Below are 22,812 nucleotides of genomic sequence, written 5' to 3' on the forward strand. Positions count from 1 at the left end.
TATTTCATTCAATTTATATGTGTATTATAAAACACCAATATAAATATTATTGTAACTTGATACGATTTCTCTGTGAAATGCTTGGTGCGTGGATGTCGACGTATTGTCAAATTAGACTGGTGAACTTGAGGTACTGTACTATTCTATGCTTAACTGAAAATAAAGAATGATTAATCTGACACCATCTTTTATTTATATTTCTTGTTGGTAAAGCTGCGACCACACAGAAAAAATGGCGTTGCGAGTCGATATGTTTAGAGCGCACTTTGACTTTGCTCAGACTTAAGACACTTAAAACAAGACAGCGCTATATAGCTGACATAAATCTATCTGGTTTTAACAGTGTCTTAAGTCTGAGCAAAATAAATTAATAGATTTCAGCCTAAAAGACGACGGACTTATGCTCTCCGCGACAATCGTCTACGTACTATGCAGGCCCTAAATAATGTGAATTAAAACTCATAATCCCATCAGGACATCAATTTATTTCCATATAAGTGCACAAAAATAATTTAAGTATACATAGCCTTTTTGTAAGTCTACACACAAAGGATTCATTTGTAATACTAAACAATTACAATTCATATTATATTCGAGTATCTGTAAGTACCAGAAAAAATAAAATTAGGCGTTATATACACGAACGACATGAATGTAACAGCGCCACGACACAGGATTACCAAGTGTGACTACCATCGGACAGCGAAAAATTGAATATGTTGTTTTTTTGGTTAGTAAATTTTTTTTCATTTTTTTTTTCATTCATCTCTTGTAATTTTCCTGGACCATTCAGACGAAGTTATCCGATAGGAAGCGTTTGAGCATTTCATAAATGCTAGATATAGATGAGTTTGAGCTTCAATTTTAGACGCTATGACTGTCGAAGAGGCCTGACGCTCAGGCGATAGTTACCAATGTAACTAAGTGAGAAACGAATTATTTAAAATCGCGACAAATCGTCCTGCAAAAGTTTACATACTTTCGGAACTCTACAAGATTCAAAAGAGAACTGAATCACCGCGATATTTTCATTCGTGTATAGCGCGCCTATAGGCCAACTTGTCTCTAGAACGTAAAGTAACGTATTTGCATAGAATTTGTTTGATCAACAAACATTTAGTTTCCTTGATACAAATTAATTGATTCACTAAAGAATACATTCTAGTTCCAAGTTTGCCATATTCTACTTTTTAATTCTACCTACTAGTATTTCTAAATACCCTCAAAATTTCGACAGTCAGTTTCCTAATTAATATAATCTATAAATGCATCAATTCTTTGAGAATAAACTATTATAATTTAAATTCTAACAATACACTGGGTGCTCTAATTTGCTAAAATATATCAGATAAATTCTAATACTGTTTTGAAACACCAATCAACAGGAGGTTATACAATACTTTTTTTTTAAATAAATCAAATAAATAATTAATAGAAATTTATTAAGTGATAACAACAAGAATATAATTTAGTCTCATTTTTTTTTTCGAAGTTCTTTTTTGTTTTTCATATAATTTTCGATTACAATGTGTAACAAACACTAATTACTGGATGACTTAAAAAATTGTAAATAGGTCCAAAATTTGATGGGGCAATGAATGTTACAGATAGATTGAATATAGGAACACGACTGAAAAAAGTTTAACAGATCATAAATATTTGAATACGATGTTTCACATCATATAGAAACAAAACAATAACTAAAAAATAATATGATGGCAGTTTTTTTTTTGACAACGTTTAATTGCTTGGCTTATTCCGTTTATCCACCCTAAAACAGATATCTTAGGGTGTATATTGTATACTAGGAAATTATCCATCCCGTCAACGGAATTTATATATTATTTTTAGAATGTATATATTAGTAGTAGTCAGGGTGTTTCCGAGTATACACTGTATGGCGGTTATTTTAGGGTGGTTAAGTCTGCAAAACATCACTACAAGTCCATTAATATAATTTTTAATACAGAAAAAATTATTTTCCATATAATTTTGAATCGAAATTGGAATGTACAAATCACACATTTTCACTGACCATAATAAACCTGTAAAAAAAAACTAGAATTTTAAATATTTATACAGGTAGGTAATGTGGTACCTACTTCTTATCTAGTAATTATTACTGTATTCACAAACACTTAGCTGTCTGCAGTCAGGCTTCCGTCAGGGACGGAAAAATGCTTGCATACCATCATCATCAACAGTAACAACCCATTGCCGGCCCACTACGGGTCTCTTCTCAGAATGAGAAGGGAGCCAAGTGGTAATTGGCACCTTCACACACCTTTGGGAATATTATGGAGAGCTCTCAGGCGTGTAGGCCTCACGATGTTTCATTACCTTATTTAAACGCTCAGGAGTTTTTCTCTGAAGAAAGAAGTTTCGTGAAAAGGGATTTTTGTGAAATTCTCAGTTTTAAGGATGTCTGATTAGTGAAAACGCACCTCTTATTTTCAGTGCCAAAAATAAATAAATAATAAAAACAATCTCTGTACAGTTTGTCGACATGTTACTTAGCAAATAGCAATGTTATTATTTGCCAAAAAAGACCATACAATTTTTGACAAATAACAACATTGCTAAGTAACTTATCGACAGACTACAGAATGATTACAGATGATTTCGGTCGTTAGTTATGTTTGTGAACACAGATGGGACAGTTTTTTTTCCGCGAACACCTGTAAATGTTTTGGTTTAGAGCATCTCACTAAAGTACAAAATCACTATCACACAGCCAAAACTAAATACTCAATAATAAATAATATTTTCTTAAAACCAAACGAACTAAACTAAACACTTAGTGCACAAATAGTTTAACTATTTCGAGACACAGAATATTCGAGATACATTTTGTAACAAAATAGGAGTTTATTATAATACTACACTAAAAAAAGATCTGATAAGTCTTTGAGTAAACTGTTTTACTGTTGGCATTATTTGCAAATTTTATGACAAATCAATTTTTTTTAAATGAAAAATGTCTTTATCCAATGATATTATACAATAGATATGTTATAGATAGCGTACCTATAACGTTCTCGCTAACATAGCATTTTACACAAAAACTTATACTTAGGCCCACCTGCAACTTTATACATATTTTGGTTTATTTATATTATGTAATGTATTTCTGTCACTTTTTGACACATTAATTCGAGGATTGGGAAGAAAAGAACAGATATAGAAAAAAATTGATTGCATATTTTAACTGTTAGTTGTGCAAGTGAACCTAAAATCACTGTATAGTGTATATGAAAAGAAAAATTTGATAAAAATAATTTGTATACCACAGTTTTGTGCTCTTGAAATGAGGAATGCAAAAGAAAACCAATACTTATAGAATACTGAAAAAATAATATACCATATCCCAACACTGATATACTGAAAGTTATAGTTAAAGTTTAAAATAGAGAACTATTTTTTTTTGACGTTTGAAATTGTAATACCTTATTGGTCACCGTTAGTATGCGCTACTTTTTGCTTCTTCGCCGGCGGCGCTGATTTGAACATGGCTCCTGAATGTAGCTCCGACATTAGGAATGGTACCTGAAATAAAAATAACAATTTAGTGTCGTTTCGACGCATCCGTTACAGGAAGTTAGAAAAAAAAAGTGCGGGTAGTCGTAAATTTTATTTATCTTATGTTCAAGCTGCATGTAAGTATGGACGGCTAAACGAGACAAGCTCGCATAATATTATCAATGTAGGAGCGTTGTGTAAGGTTATTTTTTTAAAATTGATTTGAGTTGTCAAAAATAATATAAAATTATTAATTTATCTAATGCAGGTAGTTTGATAAAATCGATATTTCGCTCATTCGATGTCATACAATCTGTTACTAGGAGGCCGACAAGATTGAACTTGCATAAATACGGGTGTTTTGAAGGTTTTAGTTCAGTCTCCTTCTGAGATTCGGAGCGATATCGCATATTTTCGGTATTTGGATTGTGAACTGAATAATTAGATGTTGTGATAGCAATCACGCTCTAATTAAATTATTTATTTTGGCATTAGATTAAAACTCTCGGATAACCTTACACATTAAACTTGTGTTTTTTTTGTGTTGGTTTTGGAGAGGACATTCCAATAATTCGATAAAAATATTTAAATAATACCTGCTTTTCTGAGTGACGCCAATAGTTGTTTGAACTATGCGTTGACCACGTGACGAAGGACGCTATTCGGGCTTTGCATAGATACCAAAGCTATTTTATCTAACTTATGGATTTTGGTGTCATCACCTAGCTGAACCCATTACACGCTCCGACTAAATGTTGTTGATTACGTCGCTTATATTTCTTTGAAATTTCTGATAGGCTTTCGTTGGTTATATGGTTGGTGGGGTGCTTCCAACCTATTTTGTTTAAAAGGATATTTTTGTAAGTGCGGGTAGTTGTTCATTTTACTTACCTTGTGTTCAAGCTGCATATGATGTAGGGGCGGCAGGGCAAGGCAAGCCCGCATAATGTTCTCGATGCAGGCGCGTTGTTTGAACAATGCGTTGACTACGGGCGCTCCGGGAGGCATCATCGGGGCTTTGAGTAGATAAGCTAGAGGAGATAGCACTGCGTGCATGGGACTCCAATCTGAAATAGCAGACAAGTTTGAGCATCAACAAAATCATTTTACTAACCAATGGACGTCTACTGCTGGACATAGGTCCAGCAGTAGACGTTCATCCGTTACCACAGCGTTAATAAAACAGATGAAAGTTTGTATGAAGTGCGTCATTTTTACCCGACTACGGCAAAGCCGAAAGGAAGGGTTATGATTTTTCAAGGTATATGTAGGACAATTAGCCTAATTAGATAAGCCTGGAAATTTCTACGTACCGTGTAACGCGTCCCTACGAAAGGCGACCCTGGAAAACAGGTCGGCCAGCAGCACCAGGTCCAGGATGAGCGGCACGGCCAGCAGGGAGTCCTCGCACGTGTTGTGCACCGCGATAGTGTTGGTGCCGTGCAGCAGGATCTCTGACGTGTACTCGTCCATTGCACGTTTGGAATCACCTGTAACATGTAACATACACACAAGATTCTAACTTATTATAGAACCCTTCGCCCGCTCGGTGTTGAACACAAATGAACTTTGCTATCTTGTTGAACAAATAACTATTCCTTACTAGATGATGCCCGCGATTTCGCCCGCATGAATTCAAGTATTTTTTTAAATCCCGTGGGAACTCATTGATTTTCGGGGATAAAAAGTAGCGAATATGAGTTCCCTTACACAATACAACAATGATACTGACCGACATAGGGCACGTATTTGATGACGACCACGTGGTCAGGTTTCTCTCCCGGCTTGTAAAGCAAGGGGTTTGATTCCACCATGTCATCTACGACGTTGCTCTTTGTTATCTGTAACAATTTACTTACTTTAAACAAAATAAAAATAATGAAATTTGACACTGTACATTTTTGGCAATTTGTAAGTATTTTTATTTATGTTTATTTATTCTTCGATTTAGACTTATAAAAGCGCTTACGAAAGTCAGATCGGTACAGTAGAATAATAAAATAAATCTACAAAATATATTGTAGGATCTAAATAATACTAGTTAGTTATTAAATGGCATAAAAATTAATGAGTTACCTAAGCACCTTGTTATACAGAAATTAAATAGTTTTATTTGCAATGTCATTGCTGGCAATTTTCTTTACCTTTTAACAATAACTTAAAATACTTACCTCTTTAGAGCGGAACTGCCTGGGTGCAGATAAGTTCTTGCCATCGTTGTTGCCTAAGTGATTGTAGCTCACGATCGAAACTGGCTTCAAACCTGAGGGCAAAGAAGTTTCTTCTTTATATAATATAATTATTAAAATTTAAAATTTCTTTTTCTACCACACCACTAAACCCAAATAGGTTTTTAAAAATCCAGTGGGAACTCTTTGATTTTTCGAGTTAAATTGTAGACTACTTCACTCTCCAGGTCTGTAACTATACCCTTGCAAAAAATCACATCGATCCATTGCTCTGTTGCGACGTGATTGAAGGACAAACCAAGAAACCAATAAACAATTGCATTGGTTGTGATTTATCCCGAGAAATTGAATAGTTTCCCAAAGTTTTTTTAAACCCTAAATCACGCAGACGAAGCCAGATGCATAAGCTTGTTTTGTTTCAAAAACGTAAGTTCCTTACTACCTTACGTACTTAGTACGTAAGACTTACCAGCTGAAACCAGGAAATCAACCAGAACAGACTTGAGTTTGGTCTGTCCAGATTTGAAGTCGTCTCCAGCCACAAAAACACCATTCTTCTCCGCGCGCTCCACCACGCCTTGCACTATCGTATTTTGAGGCGAGCCGTTGATGTAGCAACACTGAAAAAAGTTATTAACACTTCATAGAGAACATAATCATCATCCTCTGCTAAATATATAAAAGGAAAAAATTACTGACTGACTGACTGACTGACCTATCAACGCACAGCTACTAGACGGATCGGGCTGAGCAGATAATTATTATGACGTAGACATCAGATAGAAAGGATTTTTGAAAATTCTACCCCCAAGCGGGTAAAATGGGGGTTTGAAATATTGTAGTCCATGCGGACGCAGTCGCGGGCATAAGCTAGTGGTAAATAAAAGTAACTGGTCCGTAACAAAGCTATACTCATTACTCACTCCCTCATCGATGGCAGCTAGTGCGAAGATGGTGGACGGTGAGATTTCAGAGTTGTTCTGTCGGAGAGCTTTTTCGAGATTGTCTGCCGTGTCGTGAACGCCGGGTGTTACTTCGCAGAACCTACGACAAAGTTACACGTAGATTAAGCGCCGATTTCACCAGCGTAAAATAAGTCTTAACCTAATCCTAATAATATTATAAAGGTTAAGTGTGGATGTTTGGATGTTTGTTACTCAATCACGCAAAAACTACTGGACGGATTTGGCTGAAATTTGGAATGGAAATAGATTATACCCTGGATTAACAAATAGAAATAGCCTATCTTTATCCCGGAAAATCAAAGAGTTCCCGCGGAATTTTGAAAAACGTAAATCCACGCGGACGAAGTCGCGGGCATCAGCTAGTAATTAATAATAATAAACAAGAAACAGTTAAAAATTATTTTGCTATAATCCGCCAACAGGATAAATCTGTATGGTCAAACATGCAGTTACAAGCTAAGCACCGCTTACCTCCCCAACCAAGCAATAAAGCCAAGTTCCCAAGCAAGCACTGCCACCAACATTCACATGCAACACCACACAAGACTTTTCCACTACTCTCGACGCACGTTTCGCCCCGACACCGGAGCATCCTCAGGAGATTTCGACTTTACAATGCTATTGTCTTGACAATACAGCATACATTTACAATGCTATTGTCTTGACAATACAGCATTGTAAAGTCGAAATCTCCTGAGGATGCTCCGGTGTCGGGGCGAAACGTGCGTCGAGAGTAGTGGAAAAGTCTTGTGTGGTGTTGCATGTGAATGTTGGTGGCAGTGCTTGCTTGGGAACTTGGCTTTATTGCTTGGTTGGGGAGGTAAGCGGTGCTTAGCTTGGTAACTGCATGTTTGACCATACAGATTTATCCTGTTGGCGGATTATAGCAAAATAATTTTTAACTGTTTCTTGCTAAACATGAACCTCCGCAAAGTAACGCCTGATTCTATCCAATAATAATAACGTTTTTTATTAAAGGCAAAATAACCCAGTATACATATGTAAGTAAAATAAAATAAGCTATAGGTACATAAAACTTATCTTATTATACTTTACTTATCCAAACGTTAAGATATTCTGGCAGGTTTTCAATACAAAAACTGTCATTACGCCCAATTTAATCATCAGTTAAACGTCACTCGACGTTGGTGAAATCTAGCCGCGACGCGCAGTTCAGCTGCAGTTCTGTTCAAGTGCGTGGGCACCTTTAGTAAGACAGTAGGTAAGTACAACGCCAGTCTTTGAACAATGCGTATTGTCAGTAAAGACAATGAATCCGAAACACGATTCAGTATTTAAGTAAGTACAATGTCTCGTAGAAATTGATTAGAAATGTGAGCTAGGGACAGGAAATTGGAAACTACCATATTTCTGATCCATTTTACACAGCAAAGTATCATTAGGTTGTCAACACAAGGATTCAATCGAAAAATCTTATCTTTCTAGTTACGTTAGCTAAAGCTACAATAAACTATCTCATATAGGAACTAAACTATGAGTACTTAGTTCATAAACGGTACGCAAATAGATTTAATTGACGCACTAGTTGCATCACCATTGCTGACTCACATGGCGTGATAATTTCATTCACCGTCAACAATAATAAGTTAGCAGTATGCATTATTTTACCTGACCAAGGCATCAGATTCTACGAAGTGTAAATTGTAAAAAAGTTTTGATTCGGTTGAACACAATCTCTAAACTAAATTGACAGATCTATAACAAGTGCTATCCTTTTCAAGATGTTCCCTAAGGAAAAGGATAACACAGATTGTGAAAGCATTAAGTCAAACCTAGAGCCTCGATAGCTCAACGGTTGAGGAGCGGACTGAATTCCCAAAGGTCGGCGGTTCAAACGCCACCCGTTGCACTATTGTCGTATCCACTCCTGGTACAAGCTTTATATGCATATTATTCCAAGAGAACTCCTACCATCATAGGATTGATGGCAAGGGCTCACGGCCTTCAGTAATGATGAATACGACTATAAAGAGAGAGAGAGAGAGAAAGTTATAACCGCTAAGTGCCTATTAATCATTAAGTCAATTCGCGTTCAACATATCTGAAAAAATATGTAGGCAGGTAGATAAACTACTTATTAGAATTTATGTTATCGTTCGATACGTAACTAGTTACTTCGTTCCAAGTTCATGGTTTATTGATTATAATGGTACACATACATATTATCACCATGAATACAATCGCTATTTATTCCAAGTTCACGGTAAATGTCGTCGATACAAATAACTGTTGTGAATGTGATTCTATGTCATTCAAATGAGTACGTATCTCTAATTTGGGCTGATACTCAAGTAAATAAGCTAATAAAAATATTGAATCAACTCAAATATTTGGCATTTAGTTTCGAGGATTCCTAGTCGACTTTTCGATGATCTTACCTGCATGGATCAACCTACCATGGAGCATACCCGTAGAGGGCTCCTCGTTGTAGGCGACTGAAAAAGTAACCTGGGGCTGGGACATAAGGAAACTGCGCCGCCTGAATCCAGCGGCTCCCTGCGACTCATTTGATGTCGTCTGCCCACCTAGTGGAGGGTCTACCAACGCTGCGTTTTCCAGTGCGAGGTCGCCATTCCAGCACCTTGGGACCCCAACATCTATCGGTTTTTCGTACTATGCGCCCTGCCCGTTTCCATTTCAGCTTCGCGACCCGTTGAACTATGTCAGTTATTCTGGATCTCCTAAGCCAAGGAAAAGCGTACCTTTCTGTATTAGCGGTCCAGAGCACGACAACTTTGTCCAGTTTGTTCTTGTCACGGAAGTCCTTGATATCGGCTCGAATTTGAAGGTACTGCTCGTGGCGCGTTCCACGGATGAGGTTCACAGCGCGGTCCGCCTGTAGGTTATAAATAATGGATTATTCGCTGGAATGTGGTTACAAGTAGGTCTTATATTAAGTGAGTTACCTTACACATTCTACCAAGTCTTGGTGTCCAAATATATTAGTGAATCTTATACAAGGTGTAACCAGAACGCTAGCAAAAACTTAGGAACAGACGGATGGACGGACGGACAGGGGAGGGGAGGGGATAGGGAGTAATAGGATCCCATTGGCACCCTTAGGGTATGGACTCCTAAAAATAAGCCGCTCAAAACAGGAAAGTAGTTTACATTGTGACCTCCAAAATTTACTTCAGTACTTACCTATATTTTTGTAGTTCAGGTTTTTTGTAGCTCAGACATTCAGGCTTTATCATTAATTACGTAGTTCCTGCGGTTATTTCTCCGCGGAAGTTTATTCAGTACTCAAGTGCTGATAACTGTTTAGACGTGTAGGTAAATTCGTCCTTCAGTCTACCTCGATCGATTCAAAATACACCTATTTGAAATCTAAATCCTACTATAAAAGTAAAAGTTTGTATGTATGGATGTATGGATGTTTGTTACTCTTTCACACAAAAAGTACTGGACGGATTAGGCTGGGATAGATTATATCCTGGATTAACACATGGGCTAATTCTTATCCCGGAAACTCCTTCCTTTTAAAAACCTATATCCACGGGAACGAAGTTGCGGGCATCAGCTAGTATAAATATAAAAGGAAAAGCTGACTGACTGATCTGTCAACGCACAGCTCAAACTACTTGACGGGTCGGGCTGTTTGGCATGCAGACAGCTATCATGACGTAGGTATCCGTTAAGAAAGGATTTATGAAAATTCAACCCCTAAGGGAGTAAAATAGGGGTCATAAATTGATTTAGTCCACGCGGAAGTGGTGACCACAAGCTAGTTCCAAATGTACAACGTGATACCTAATTCTATCTACAACGCAAACTAGAACCGCGTGACCCACATATTGCCTGCCACGTGAGAGGTCATGTTACTGCCACGAATTAGCTTAAGATCCCTTTAGCTTCCTGGTTTAGGTATCGATTAACCGTTCGAGTTAGGTATATGAAAACAATGAAAGTAACATGGAATTGTTTCTATTAAATAGGTCTAAAGATAAATTATGTGCTATAAGTGTAGGTATCTTCTAAGATTAACTTTCAATCGCCAAGAATATAAACCATGTTCTGTTTATTTAATATTATAAATTCTAAAGTGTATCTGCCTGCTCCTTTTTCACAGCCCATCCGTTTAATCGATTTTGATGTTTGGTACTGAGTTAACTTAAATCCCGGGGACAGAAATGGGTTACTTTTTGTACTGGAAAATCCACGTCTACGGAACATAATATGTTTCCACGGGATTTTTAAAAATGCTAAATCCACGCAGACGAATTAGTGGACGTCAGCATCGATTTGGTCTGCACCAAATCTAGAAAAATATAACATTCTGAAAACGGACATAGACTATTTTTATCCCGCACAGAGTGCTCACGGAATTTTTAAAAAACCTAAATCCACTCAGACGAAGTTGCGAGCATCATCTAGGTACTTGGTAGCGGTACAGAGATAGCCTATACATCCTCGACTCTAAAGACGGTGTAGACTATGTTTACCCAGGGAAATCAGAGTTCCATGGTATTTTTTAGTGAATCATCTAGTATGTCAATGAAATGACACAATATCACGCACATCGGACGGCTACGTCTAAGTGCGGAAAAAAAAACTAGGAAAAAAGAAGGAAGAAAATGACAAACAGACTATATTGTGTTGTATGAACCTGATCTTCCAAATAGTATGACGAACTTTTAACCACTAAGCTATCGCTGCATTATAGATTAACTCGTTTATACTCATTGTACTTAACAGGGCTCTCTCCGTCACTCGTTTCCACTCGTTTCATACAATCGTAGCTCCAATTTCATTTGAATATTAAGCAACCAAAGTCCATGAAATTTTGCAGACATATTCTAGAAACTAATATCTGTGTCTGTGGTGTTTTAGATTTTTCTAAAAATATGTAGTTTTAAAATTACAGGGGCTCAAAGATTTGTATGTAAATTTTTAAGACCGCGTAACTTTGAAACCGAATATTTTAACAGAAATCTGGAAAACCACAGACATAGATATTAGTTTCTAGAATATGTCTGCAAAATTTCATGGACTTTGGTTGCTTAATATTCAAATGAAATTGGAACTACGATTGTATGAAACGAGTGGAAACGAGTGGAAACGAGTGACGGAGAGAGCCCTCTTAATCAGCCGTATAACATGTCATTTGCAAACACATTGTCATGTTCAGGAAGTGTACATAAGCAGTTATGGGTAATATGCAGTTTGCAACTGGCCATGACGTCAGCAGTTCAGTACTCGGTTTGAAATAGCGTTAACACAGCGTAAATACATACAGTTAGCCGACGCCCTCGAGGTTTTTCGGAAAGCCGGCTTACGGTCCTAACATCTACGTCCTAACTCCTGCATACCCGAACGTCTTATCCACTACTAAGCAAAATAACTCGTCTAGTCCCTATTAAGGCGCACTGAACGGGTCTAACTGCGTTTTTTATGTAAACCTGTGAGGATGATACTGCCATTGGCGCAATTAAAATGCCTTAAGCCTACTTTGTCGTATTAGTTCACAAATTGCGAAAAACCAAATTAAATTAGAATTTCGCGGGCAGACCCATATCATGCACTTTAACCCGCAATGTCTTTTGACCGAATGTATGAATTATCTCTTTAGGCTGCGGCATTAGAATCTATATCGGTCGCCGGGTTCAACTAATTAGATTGTAGTTAGGATGTAGGCATATCATCACCATTATCTAAACCCATCGCCGATCTTCTACTCTACTGAGTGCGGGTCTCTTCTCAGAAGTCAGGAAGAGAAGGATTTATAGATTTTTAGGCCATAGTCCAACACGCTGCGAAGTGCGGAATGACAGACTTCACTCACTATTTTTCCGTCACCATTAAAGCAAGTGATATTAATTACTTACAATCCACTTAGCACTAACAGTTAAAATGCATGCCTGGGGTTCAAATCAGGAGCCTAAAAATACCACTACCACCACTAGACTATCTGTAGGTATATCAAACGACTTTAATAGCGCTATGCAGAGTTGACGCAAATACAGTAGATATAATATATACTATTGGGAAAAAATAACCATATCTAAATTATTATTATATACAATACAGAAATGAGTTTTGCTTGCGGAGCGGTATCGAACACGTGATCTAAAAATAGAAATATTATTTCTCAGATGCTTGCTATAAAGTTCCTTATACACTATGCCAAAAACTGTCTTATACTTATTATAAACGAAAGATGTACTGGCGAACTACAGGATAGAACCCTTCAAAATAGCCACCTATTGAATCACCCACTGCGCAAGTTCAAGGTCGGGTGTACTAACCTGATTAGCAGCAATGAAGTCCGGGTCATAGATGGCGGGCCTTGGCTTCATAACCAGCATCTCTTTGCGAAGCTTTTGTTGCAGATCGTAGTCTATGACCTTTGCGCGTACCATCGCGTCTGCCAAGTTCATCGGACTTATGTCCCAGCCATCGATCACTGGCGTAACAAAACATTTACTTCACAGTTTGTTCGAAATTGGGTAAAAGGGTAGTTGGAAAGAGAAGGAGACAATCCACAAGACATTGGAATAAAATCGTAATTCCATTTGGAAGGAGACTAACTGATAGCTTTGACTATGTTAGTGTGGATTTAGGTTTTGAAAATTCTCTTGTTTCTCAAAATCCTTTCTCAGTGGGGATTGCCTTTACAAATGAACCTATGAGCAAAGTGAAGTTTCTAAACCCAAGGGTAATGTTTTTAGGCTGTATGAAGGTATGTATGTTCTTATGCATCATCACTTGCCAACAGAAATGATTGCAGCCAAGCAAAGTTAGTGTACAAAGAAAAAAATGGACAGAAAATTTATAATTTTGGATTAAGAGGATACTCACCTAAGTCATCAGGATGCACCATAGGCAACAGCTGTGACATGGCTACAAACACATCACTCCCCTTTTCATCAAGCCCCAGTCTGACTGTCGATGCTTGTGTTATTGATCCATACCTGAACAAAAAGACCTATTGTTACTGGCAATTTCAAATCACTTAATCCTTGAATCCTACATTTCACAAAAATTGCATTTTATTTTGTAAATAAATCCATACAATTAGTATTGTACGGATTGGTATTAGTATTGCTCAGGAAACTATTTATTTTTACAAACCAGTTTGAATCCATCTGTCCATTCTTGGTATTCCATGAGAGTTGGTGACGATTGGCCAGCACAGCTGCCGTGAAGGTAGACCCATTATTGCCTCCCCACCCCACTAACATCACTCCTACTTTGCCCACCTTGCGGCCTGTGCGTATGGACAGTGACATGTGGTAGGGTGTAGCCTGGAATAAGAAAGACTTGATTAAACTGGTCTTCTTCTTCTTCTTCTCTCTGGGCTGGTTTCCGCACTTAAACGTTTCCGTTTAAGTGCGGATTAAACTGGTAAGTTTCTAATGGAAAACTTATACAAATTATTTAAAAAATATTTTGTTGTGTTTTTAGGCATTTATTTTTCTGCTCAAAACACAAAACAATTAATAAACATATGACCAAATAATAAACATTGGATTTCTCAAGACAATAGGAATTTTTAAACTTTTTAAGTTAAATTTAAGTACATATTAAAAGATGAGCACATAATACACATAATATAGGTACTGCACTTTTCAATTGTAACTTTCGACTTGTTAATGTAGGTACATTGTACTGACTACAATGAAAAAAATTCTCTTCGCCTTGAATATGTAATAAGAAATATTTTCTGATAAAGTAAAAATAGAATGAACTTAATTAATGAATTTACGCAGAATTCCTAGAAACTTCCCAAATCGATATCGTTACGAAAACCGGCGAATTTTACAGAAAGTATGCTTTGAATATTTACCAAAAATTCAACTTACCACCAGTTCATGCTCAGATTTCGTAACCAAAGTTTCCTCGTAATCATACTCAGAGAAAATAAAATCATCGGTATATTTTATATTCGGCGATGAAATGGTTATGTTTGAGGTTGTATTCATTTCGAAGATTATACGAAATTCCTCTGGCTAAACAAGAAGTTTGCTGCACGATATGAAAATCGATTAACTGCAAATGCAAAACAATTAAATTCCTCTGATTTCTGAACCACCGCAAATAATAATAAATTTATTCAGAATTTGATATGCAAAAGTCGTGCTGCAAAACACCCACAGACCAATAACATATGGGAAAACACCGACCAGAAACAAAAGCAAAATGCGACATACGTCCATTATCCATAGTCCATACGTCAACTTACTTTGAAACAAAGAGTATAAACTATGATATCAGATATGTAAGTAATCACTAGCGACAGCAAACGCCAGTACAGACGAAGTCCACTACCAATATGTAGGTACTCTGTGATGTCAACTGCCGTCTGTCATGTATAAGGTCTTTGGTCATGTCATAATTATCTGTGGTCATGTCTGATGACTGCAAAGACCTTACATTTACTAACTAGACTGTGTACCAAAAATTTTTGTTAGGCTAAAATGAGATTTATTACATTATCTTAGGGTAGCTATTTCCATTATGATCGGTAGCTATCTAAAAGCGGTCCTGGTGAGAAGGCTTCCGGGGGTAGTGTGTCCTTGTCTGACGTCTTGCCAGCTCAACTAATTTATTGGGTTTGGTAGTAATGGTAGAAAATTTTATATTTAGTATTTTTATGATTTACCAAAACGAACAATCCATAAACTTTGCAACTCAATTTTAATATTTCTACAGTTTATATGAATAATAATTATCTCGTTGTATTTAGAAAATAATCTAATAATACTGAGTAAAAGTAGTACTTAAATGTTTGGGACTGGTAATACTAAATGCAATATGGTGGTTTGTTTACTTGGTTGTTTGGTTGATTTTCGTACTTCGATTTGCGATTGTGTACATTTTCATAATAAACCTGTTTGTTTTTCATGAAAAATGGTGAATTCAAGTTGTGTGACAGGTGCAAAAATGAGTTTTATCCTGGTAGCAGCTTTTCTTTCCACAGGTAAGTAAAAACAACAATCATATTCTTTAGGTTAACCATGAATTATGTGGATCAAAGATTTTTCTAGTTTCGTAGAAGTAGGCAGATACGTCCCGACTGACTTAAATTGGAGATTTATACTAATAATCTACTATTATAATAAAAATGAATCTCTGAAATGTTTGTACGCGCATAGCTTCCGATCGACGGCACCAAATTGGATATTTCATTTTTTCGAAGTTGGAAATACTGTCCGACGAACGGCGAAGCTCTTGACTTGCACACTATTACTTACGGGTCCTAAACATAGCTGGTGTAATGTGGGTGATATTCACCTCTGCATAGGTACACCTTTGGGTAGGTACCTACATAACAAGGTTACACTATGTTATGTTAACTTAAGTTGACTCGAAGTTTTGTTAGTAACAGAAACTTAATCTATGTTAGTCATCATATTTCTTGTATTGTAGGTTTTCGAAGAATGAAAATCAGAAATTGATGTGGGGAAATGCAGTGCCTGGAAAAATCTCAAAATCGTCTGTTATTTGCAGTGCGCATTTTAAATGTGACGACTTTATTCCTGGTTATATTAGGAAAATGCAATGTATAAAAACAAATCATTAAATAATTATTGCAATTTTAGTCTTTTTTTTCGTCTAGAATATGCATGACGTTCATTTGACATATCAATCATTTAATAATAATATTATGTAGCTTTTTTGTACGGACTCAATACGGAGTGAAAAGTTAGTAAGGTTGTTGTCAAATTAACGGTATGTCAGATGATGCCTATTGTACAGAGAAGAAAGTACTTCTGACCCTTATGAGTATGCAATAAGCTCGACCAAAGTTGCCGGCGCACGTGGGTAACGGTGTAACCTGCTTGCTATTTCACCTAACCTAATATTGTGTGAGAAACAGATAGACTCAGTGTAGCGAGTACATGCGTACATAATATTTTCAGTTATTTAGGTGTAAAATAGAAGATTTATTGGAGTTTAGTAAAAATCGAAATGTCATTTTACTGCATCTAGTTAAAAGTCGGAGTATACAAAACAATATGTCCTGTGTTCTGTTTTATCATGGTCACCTAATTAGAAAGGGACACACTACCAACGGGAGCCCTCTCATGCGGACCGGCTTTTTCGCCATGGTGCACAGTCGATGACTGTCACCGTCACCGTGTGATGTCTATGGTGTTGGTCTGTGTCTGTCAAAATAGTGAATCATTGATTGATTGCACCGATTGATTTTGATTAATTTTAATTACTTAGTTGTTTCACGTTTGTAATTTGGTTAGTTTAGCCGATTCCGCATATTTTTAGGAAGTACAAAAAAATACAGTCGTGAGAAACAATCTGTTACAGTATAATCATGTCTGGTAAGTCACACTTTGCCAATTACTATGCATATTAGCTATGAAGATTTGCTCTATTGTTATTTATTTACCTATTTTAGAGAACCAAGACTCACCAATGGCTAATAATGAAGCCGATGATATACCGAAAGAGGCGGTAACGTCGACAAATGGAGAAGATCGGAAAGATGGTGGTAAGTCGCCGACACCACCTGTTACGCCGCCGCCTGGCGAGGAAGAGACGCAGGAGATCATCGTAGTCAATGAGAACACTGACATACTTGATCTAAATCACGGTAGAATTGGAAAGATCGAGAATCTTGAGCCGCTACAGAACTTGGAGAGGTAATTTCGGCCATAATTCTTGTACAAGAACATGTATTGAATAAGGGTCACAAATGTATGTATAATTTAAAATAAATATAATTTTATTGTTTTAAATTATCCATTCTCCCGCTTATCTCTGAAACTACTGAGCTTAGAATCTTGAAAAAAATATAAAAATAGTTCTTTACCTGTAGGTTACAGAAAAATCTATAAGTCTATGCTCTTAAAATAACATGTTAAAATCTCAGTATTATGAATATAAACCTACTCAATATTCATCACATCATGGAACCCTCTCTATGCTAACTCGTACACAGTCCAGTCTTTTCTTTCTATACCTTCCATTACCTTACCATATTATTGTTTGCAGGTTATATTTGAGATGGAACTTGATCAAGAAGATAGAAGGCCTGGATACACTGTCCAAATTAGTGGAGCTTGAGCTTTATGATAACCAGATAGTTGTCATAGAGAATTTGGATAACCTGGTGAATTTAGAGTAAGTAGAGCAAATTAATGTTGTACTAAATCAAATCAGAAAAATGCGTGTAAATTACAGAAAATACGATATTGAGACTATTATTAATGGAAGACGTCATAACCCTCAGCAATGACACTAAAGAATGGAATATATAACACTAAAGAATGAAAACTATTCTTTTGTTTTAATCATCAATTTAAATAAATCAATTTAAAAAATTACAATCTACTGGTGTTTAAATTATATTCTTCCATTTTCAGAATACTGGATCTTTCATTCAATAGAATCAAGGAAATCACAGGTCTCAATAAGCTGTTGAACCTTCGGAAGCTCTTCCTCAGCTCCAATAAGATCACAGAAATCAAAAATGTTAACCATTTCCCTAAACTTGAGATGTTGGAACTGGGAGATAATCGTATAAGGGTATGATTCTTCTTCTTTGTTTGTCTTTATTTATGCATTGTTGGACATAGGCTTCCTCACGTGCACATCATTCTTCTGGGTGTTGGGCCCGGTGTTGGACTGGAGGTCACATACCAGAAAAAAAAGGTTGGAAGATAACCATCCTGTTGGTCCGATGACATCACCAAGCTTGCTGGAAAAACCTGGAGGAGGCTCGCCCAACACTGAGAAGAATTGATAAAGGTATGATTACCTTACAGTTTCTCCCAGTGACTTTGGTTCTTCTTATCCATCAGAGAATCTTCTTGTTAGTTAGGAAAGTGTTTAAATTGTGAGTGATATTTGTTTTAAAATATGCAAATGTATATAATATGAGTCTTCTGGGTGCTGCCCAGGGTGGGTGATAAAGAACCCCAGACAAGTTTGAAACTAGTTGAGCATACTCTGACAAACATCTAAGTTAAGTCATCATATATTTATACCTATTTATGAAGTCATTAGCTTTGCAATGAAAATGGTTGTCCTTCAATGACGCTGCAACAAAGTAACGTGGATTTTTGCATGGATCTAGTAAAAACCTGGAGTAACATAGGCTACTGTTTTTTCTAAAAAATCAAAGAATACCCACAGACATCATTTTTAGTACCTCAATAAATTTATGAAATTATATCTCTGTTTTACAGGAAATCAAAAACCTGGAAGGGTTGAAGACTTTAAAAGAACTGTACCTCGGAAAGAACAAAATAACAAAAATACAAAATCTTGATGACCTCACTAATTTAGAAATACTCATTCTACAGAGTAACCGTATTACCAAAATCGAAAATCTAGAACAATTGTGTAATCTAGAACAGCTGTATATATCTGAAAATGGTATATCGGTGATGGAGAATATGGATAGTCAAGTCAAACTACAGACTTTGGACTTGGCTATGAATAGGATCACGGTTATAGAGAATGTGAGGCATATGAGCAATTTGGAGGAGCTGTGGGTGAGTTGGTACATATTGCTTTTCTATTTATTTTGTTTACTGGGCAATTAAACATACTGCAGTAATTCAATGTTAAAATATTACATTTTGATATAGTAACCCTACTTTCTACATATTACTAATTTATTTATCTTTTATTCTTTCTTGATTTTTGCCAGGTATTTTTTTCACATTTTTTGTGGCACCTCTTCAACCGTTTTTTTGTTGCTTTTAAGTGATAAAAGGGCAACTTTTTATTTAAAGATCATATTATAATAGATTTAAGTTACATATTTACTCTTTTTCCGGGTGTATCACATTTAAGTGATAGGACGAGACCTTGACATAATGATAGTATGACACATCAAAGACACTTTTTTCACCACAAATGCAACTAAGAATTTAAGCACATTATTAAGAGTTGATAACTAAAATGTAGTTTAAGTAGGTAAGTTTAATTTTTAAAATATAAAGTTTTAATCAATGAGTGGGAGGTTATATCTTTATTAGGCCTGTCCCAATCTGCTGAATTTAAAAAAAACATTAGTGTGTGTAACTTTTACGCGCGCTTGTTGATTAAAGAAATAAATAAGTCATTAAAATTCTGTAGTTTTAAAACGAGTCCTAGAAAGTTAAAAATAGAGCTTTTGATCTGGGGCACTAATTACTTGGCATTTCAGCACAAGTTGATAAAAGATGGTGTCCTCAAAACAGCTGTTCTTTTTGACGGTCATTTTGAAAGCAGACGGAAGTAGCGGCGCCGATCTGAATTACAAGTCGCGCTTAAAGAAGTTTCACTTCAATAACTATGTTTGTTGTGTAACTTTAAAAACTATGTAACAATTTAATTTGTCAAAGATTATCCATTTGAAAGTTTAAATCGCCAAGTTGAAAGAACCTATTTTGAACACGTTTTTATTAATCACTTTCTTGTTATTCTGTTTATTTTTTTGTTTCTTACAAATTTTCCAATAGATTCAAAACTCCTTGATGCGCTAGATGGCTTAAAATTTTAATCATTAGTTAACACTGTATGACAATGCAATATAAGCTTGTTTTTCTTGTTATTCCAGCTAAACGACAACCAAATAGCAGACTGGTCATCAGTGGACTACCTTCAACAGAACAAAAAGCTTGCTACCATATACCTAGAGCGAAACCCGATAGCTTCAGACCCCGCGTACAGAAGGAAACTCAAGCTCACCCTGCCCTCGCTGACACAGATCGACGCAACCTTGTGTAGATAAGAATTCACTATTATTATAATAAAATATGCGTTACGAAAGTTGAAAAAAATTCAAGCGTCGGGTCACGCCCAACTGAAGCGAATGCACATATTTTCATTATTTATTATTTTTCGGTGATCTTATTGGAACAGACCATTACAGTCTGGTCCAGACCATTACGGTCTGGTCCCGACTGGCAGGAACCAGTGCAACCCTATCTGGTAAAGCCCTGTTTGGTCCAATCCAGTCCAGCCCAGTGATTCGGTCCATACCGATAATTTAAGTGAATTGAGAAGTTTCACACTGGCGCGCGACGATGGGTTTACAGACAATTTGACAGATTACTTTAACATGTCACATTCTTTAACTTGAAATAGTTTACTGGGTTAAACTTAAAATGAATAAATACTACGCATTTTCAACTTTCGTTATGCGAACTGTAAGTAGTTCAAATTTATTTATATCATCACTATTTGAAATCGTAGAGTATTTTATACTCATAGATTCGATATTTTTAAAATAAATAGTATTATAAAGGAATATGCGATGTGGTCCATTTGTGCCCCTTCTCCCCTTTATGTGGGTTGAATGAGTACTTGTATATTTAGGGGTTTTACCCTAAGGTGCAACACACACCTACAGAGTAGCGTGGAGTCTTCTCTGTGTTTTGATTCATTATATCAATTGCAACTATAGGTCAAAGTAAACAAAGCTAAGTTTAAGTTGTTACCAAAAAAATATGCTGCATCTCGGTAGGTGTGTGTTGTGCCTAATTATGTAGCTTTGTTAATGTTGTTTAATGAACAAGTAGTTTCTGGTATTTAATTAAGGTCCTGTTAAAAGGTACATTAATTTAAAGTAACAACATTAAAGAGAGAGAGAATGTCCAAAAATATCCAGACTCGAATGAAATAATTTATACATTATTATACTTACTACATAAATTGTTAGCATTATTTAAATTCTTTTAACTCAAGTCATAACTCGGTTTAAATAGTCACAAATATTAACTTACAGAAGTAAGTATTAACTATACTGTATTTGGAGAGTAAGAATACCACTACAACTAAAATTAAATGAAAATCAATGTATTTAGACTATTGAATATTTTTTTCATGATTTCCATGAAAAAAGCTCGACGCGAAACAGATAAATAGACAAACAGACAACAAAGTGATCTTTTAAGGGTTCTATTTTTCACATAGTGAGGTATGGAACCCAAAATAAAGGATAAAGAATTTTTGTAAAGATGCATTTACTAATAAATATTCTATATTCTAAAAGGGTTTGACAGACTGATTAGAATTTTGACAGCTTTAAATATTTACTCCAAAAACGTCCATATGAATTGTCATTAACTTATCTTCAAAATGTATGTAACTTAGAAATAAAAAATAATGTAAAATACGTATTTTTATTATTATAACTACCTTCTTCAGCATTAGATTTGGTGTAGCTATGTAATATTGGTTAATAAATAAATATGTGCTATTTATTATAAAGTCCTATTGCACCAGCCAGTTTATTTATTTGTTTGAATATATTTTAATTTTGCATTGCAATATTTCTTTAATGTAAAAAAGAAACCTTGTTAATTTGTTGTTAAATAATTTCAAATTATATTTCTATAAGAAGTTCTTTTCACACTGTTGAAAGAACAGAAAAGTAACAATATTATAAGTTTTGACTGTTCATACTAACTCAAGGTTAATCAAGTTGGTGCAAGTGGATTATTAAAGTGAGTGTACGTATGTAATTTGTAGGTATACAAAGTTTAAGGAGGTATAGTGCGCGACAGGTTGAGATGGCAACCGGAGTGGAAACGCCCCGCACAGCCCCTGCCTTAACGCGGCGGTCTCCGTTTTCGTCGATACTAAAGTTTACTAAAATGGAAATAAGTTAGGAACGCATGGATCGAAAAATTTGAAATTAATATATGATATTTTTCATTATATCCCCTTGGATTTGGTCCGATTAAAACATGATTGGACAAACTTTCCTCGATAGAAAAAAAATCAGAAGTTTGGTCTAAAACCTTAGACTTTTGGGTTTTTCTCTTTAATGACAAAGCTCTTAAAGACGTAACTTTCACCATAGGTGTAAAACAATCAAATAAATAATTCGGTCCGATCATTTCACAGTAAGTGCTATATTTCAAATTATATTCTAAATTATTTGATTTCACGCTTCCTCGCTTATTCTCTTCAAATCGCGTACAGAGCGAGTACAAAGAATTTTCGACCCTATTGTTGAGTCTTATGGGCCGTAATTACGTTATCTTGTCAGTCATACCCGTCGCCTCAGCGCGGCAGGACCTGTTTCGGGTTTCATAAGCATTTTGTCATACTGTAATTGTACAGAATGCCATAGAGTAGTAAATTCAGTACTATGTTATAAAGTATTTTTATTTAGGATTTTTCTAGATTTTAAGATAAGTTTATATTGTGCATTT

The 22,812-nt window shown here is 35.8% G+C and overlaps 2 protein-coding genes across 5 annotated transcripts; one reads left to right on the top strand and one right to left on the bottom strand.

Moving 5' to 3' along the window:
• Nucleotides 1-465: 465 nt before the first annotated feature.
• On the bottom strand, nt 466-14,897 carry LOC123873820 (inositol-3-phosphate synthase). Of its 3 annotated transcripts, none has more exons than XM_045918888.1 (13): nt 14,880-14,897; nt 14,500-14,686; nt 13,769-13,941; nt 13,496-13,608; nt 12,943-13,100; nt 9,397-9,530; nt 6,632-6,752; nt 6,178-6,328; nt 5,691-5,782; nt 5,252-5,360; nt 4,833-5,009; nt 4,411-4,586; nt 466-3,546 (listed from the first exon to the last, which is right to left on the bottom strand). In XM_045918888.1, exons 2-13 carry the CDS (start codon nt 14,617-14,619, stop codon nt 3,448-3,450), a joined length of 1,623 nt encoding a protein of 540 aa, XP_045774844.1. In that variant the 5' UTR covers nt 14,620-14,686; nt 14,880-14,897; the 3' UTR covers nt 466-3,447. The 3 variants fall into 3 exon arrangements, with proteins under 3 accessions (XP_045774844.1, XP_045774843.1, XP_045774842.1); XM_045918887.1 differs by having other exon boundaries at nt 14,821-14,881; XM_045918886.1 differs by lacking the exon at nt 14,880-14,897 and having other exon boundaries at nt 466-2,045; nt 3,447-3,546; nt 14,500-14,787.
• A 1,890-nt stretch (nt 14,898-16,787) lies between these two features.
• LOC123873821 (protein phosphatase 1 regulatory subunit 7) lies at nt 16,788-21,767 on the top strand. Of its 2 annotated transcripts, none has more exons than XM_045918890.1 (6): nt 16,788-16,977; nt 17,055-17,298; nt 17,651-17,779; nt 18,022-18,184; nt 18,847-19,155; nt 20,208-21,767. In XM_045918890.1, exons 1-6 carry the CDS (start codon nt 16,971-16,973, stop codon nt 20,379-20,381), a joined length of 1,026 nt encoding a protein of 341 aa, XP_045774846.1. In that variant the 5' UTR covers nt 16,788-16,970; the 3' UTR covers nt 20,382-21,767. The 2 variants fall into 2 exon arrangements, with proteins under 2 accessions (XP_045774846.1, XP_045774847.1); XM_045918891.1 differs by having other exon boundaries at nt 18,847-19,163; nt 20,208-20,430.
• Nucleotides 21,768-22,812: the final 1,045 nt, after the last annotated feature.

The sequence above is a fragment of the Maniola jurtina genome, chromosome 17 (genome assembly GCF_905333055.1).
Source record: "Maniola jurtina chromosome 17, ilManJurt1.1, whole genome shotgun sequence".
Classification (NCBI taxonomy): Eukaryota; Metazoa; Arthropoda; class Insecta; order Lepidoptera; family Nymphalidae; genus Maniola; species Maniola jurtina.

What these genes read in the sequence shown, in the direction of transcription:
- LOC123873820 (XM_045918888.1), bottom strand. Translation starts at nt 14,619, where the DNA reads ATGAATACAACCTCAAACATAACCATTTCATCGCCGAATATAAAATAT. An exon ending in AATCTGAGCATGAACTGGTG is followed by an intron (nt 13,942 to 14,499) that starts GTAAGTTGAATT and finishes TTCTTATTCCAG; the next exon opens with GCTACACCCTACCACATGTC. An exon ending in TCGTAGGGACGCGTTACACG is followed by an intron (nt 4,587 to 4,832) that starts GTACGTAGAAAT and finishes CTGCTATTTCAG; the next exon opens with ATTGGAGTCCCATGCACGCA.
- LOC123873821 (XM_045918890.1), top strand. An exon ending in CCGCTACAGAACTTGGAGAG is followed by an intron (nt 17,299 to 17,650) that starts GTAATTTCGGCC and finishes TATTGTTTGCAG; the next exon opens with GTTATATTTGAGATGGAACT. An exon ending in TGGGAGATAATCGTATAAGG is followed by an intron (nt 18,185 to 18,846) that starts GTATGATTCTTC and finishes TCTGTTTTACAG; the next exon opens with GAAATCAAAAACCTGGAAGG.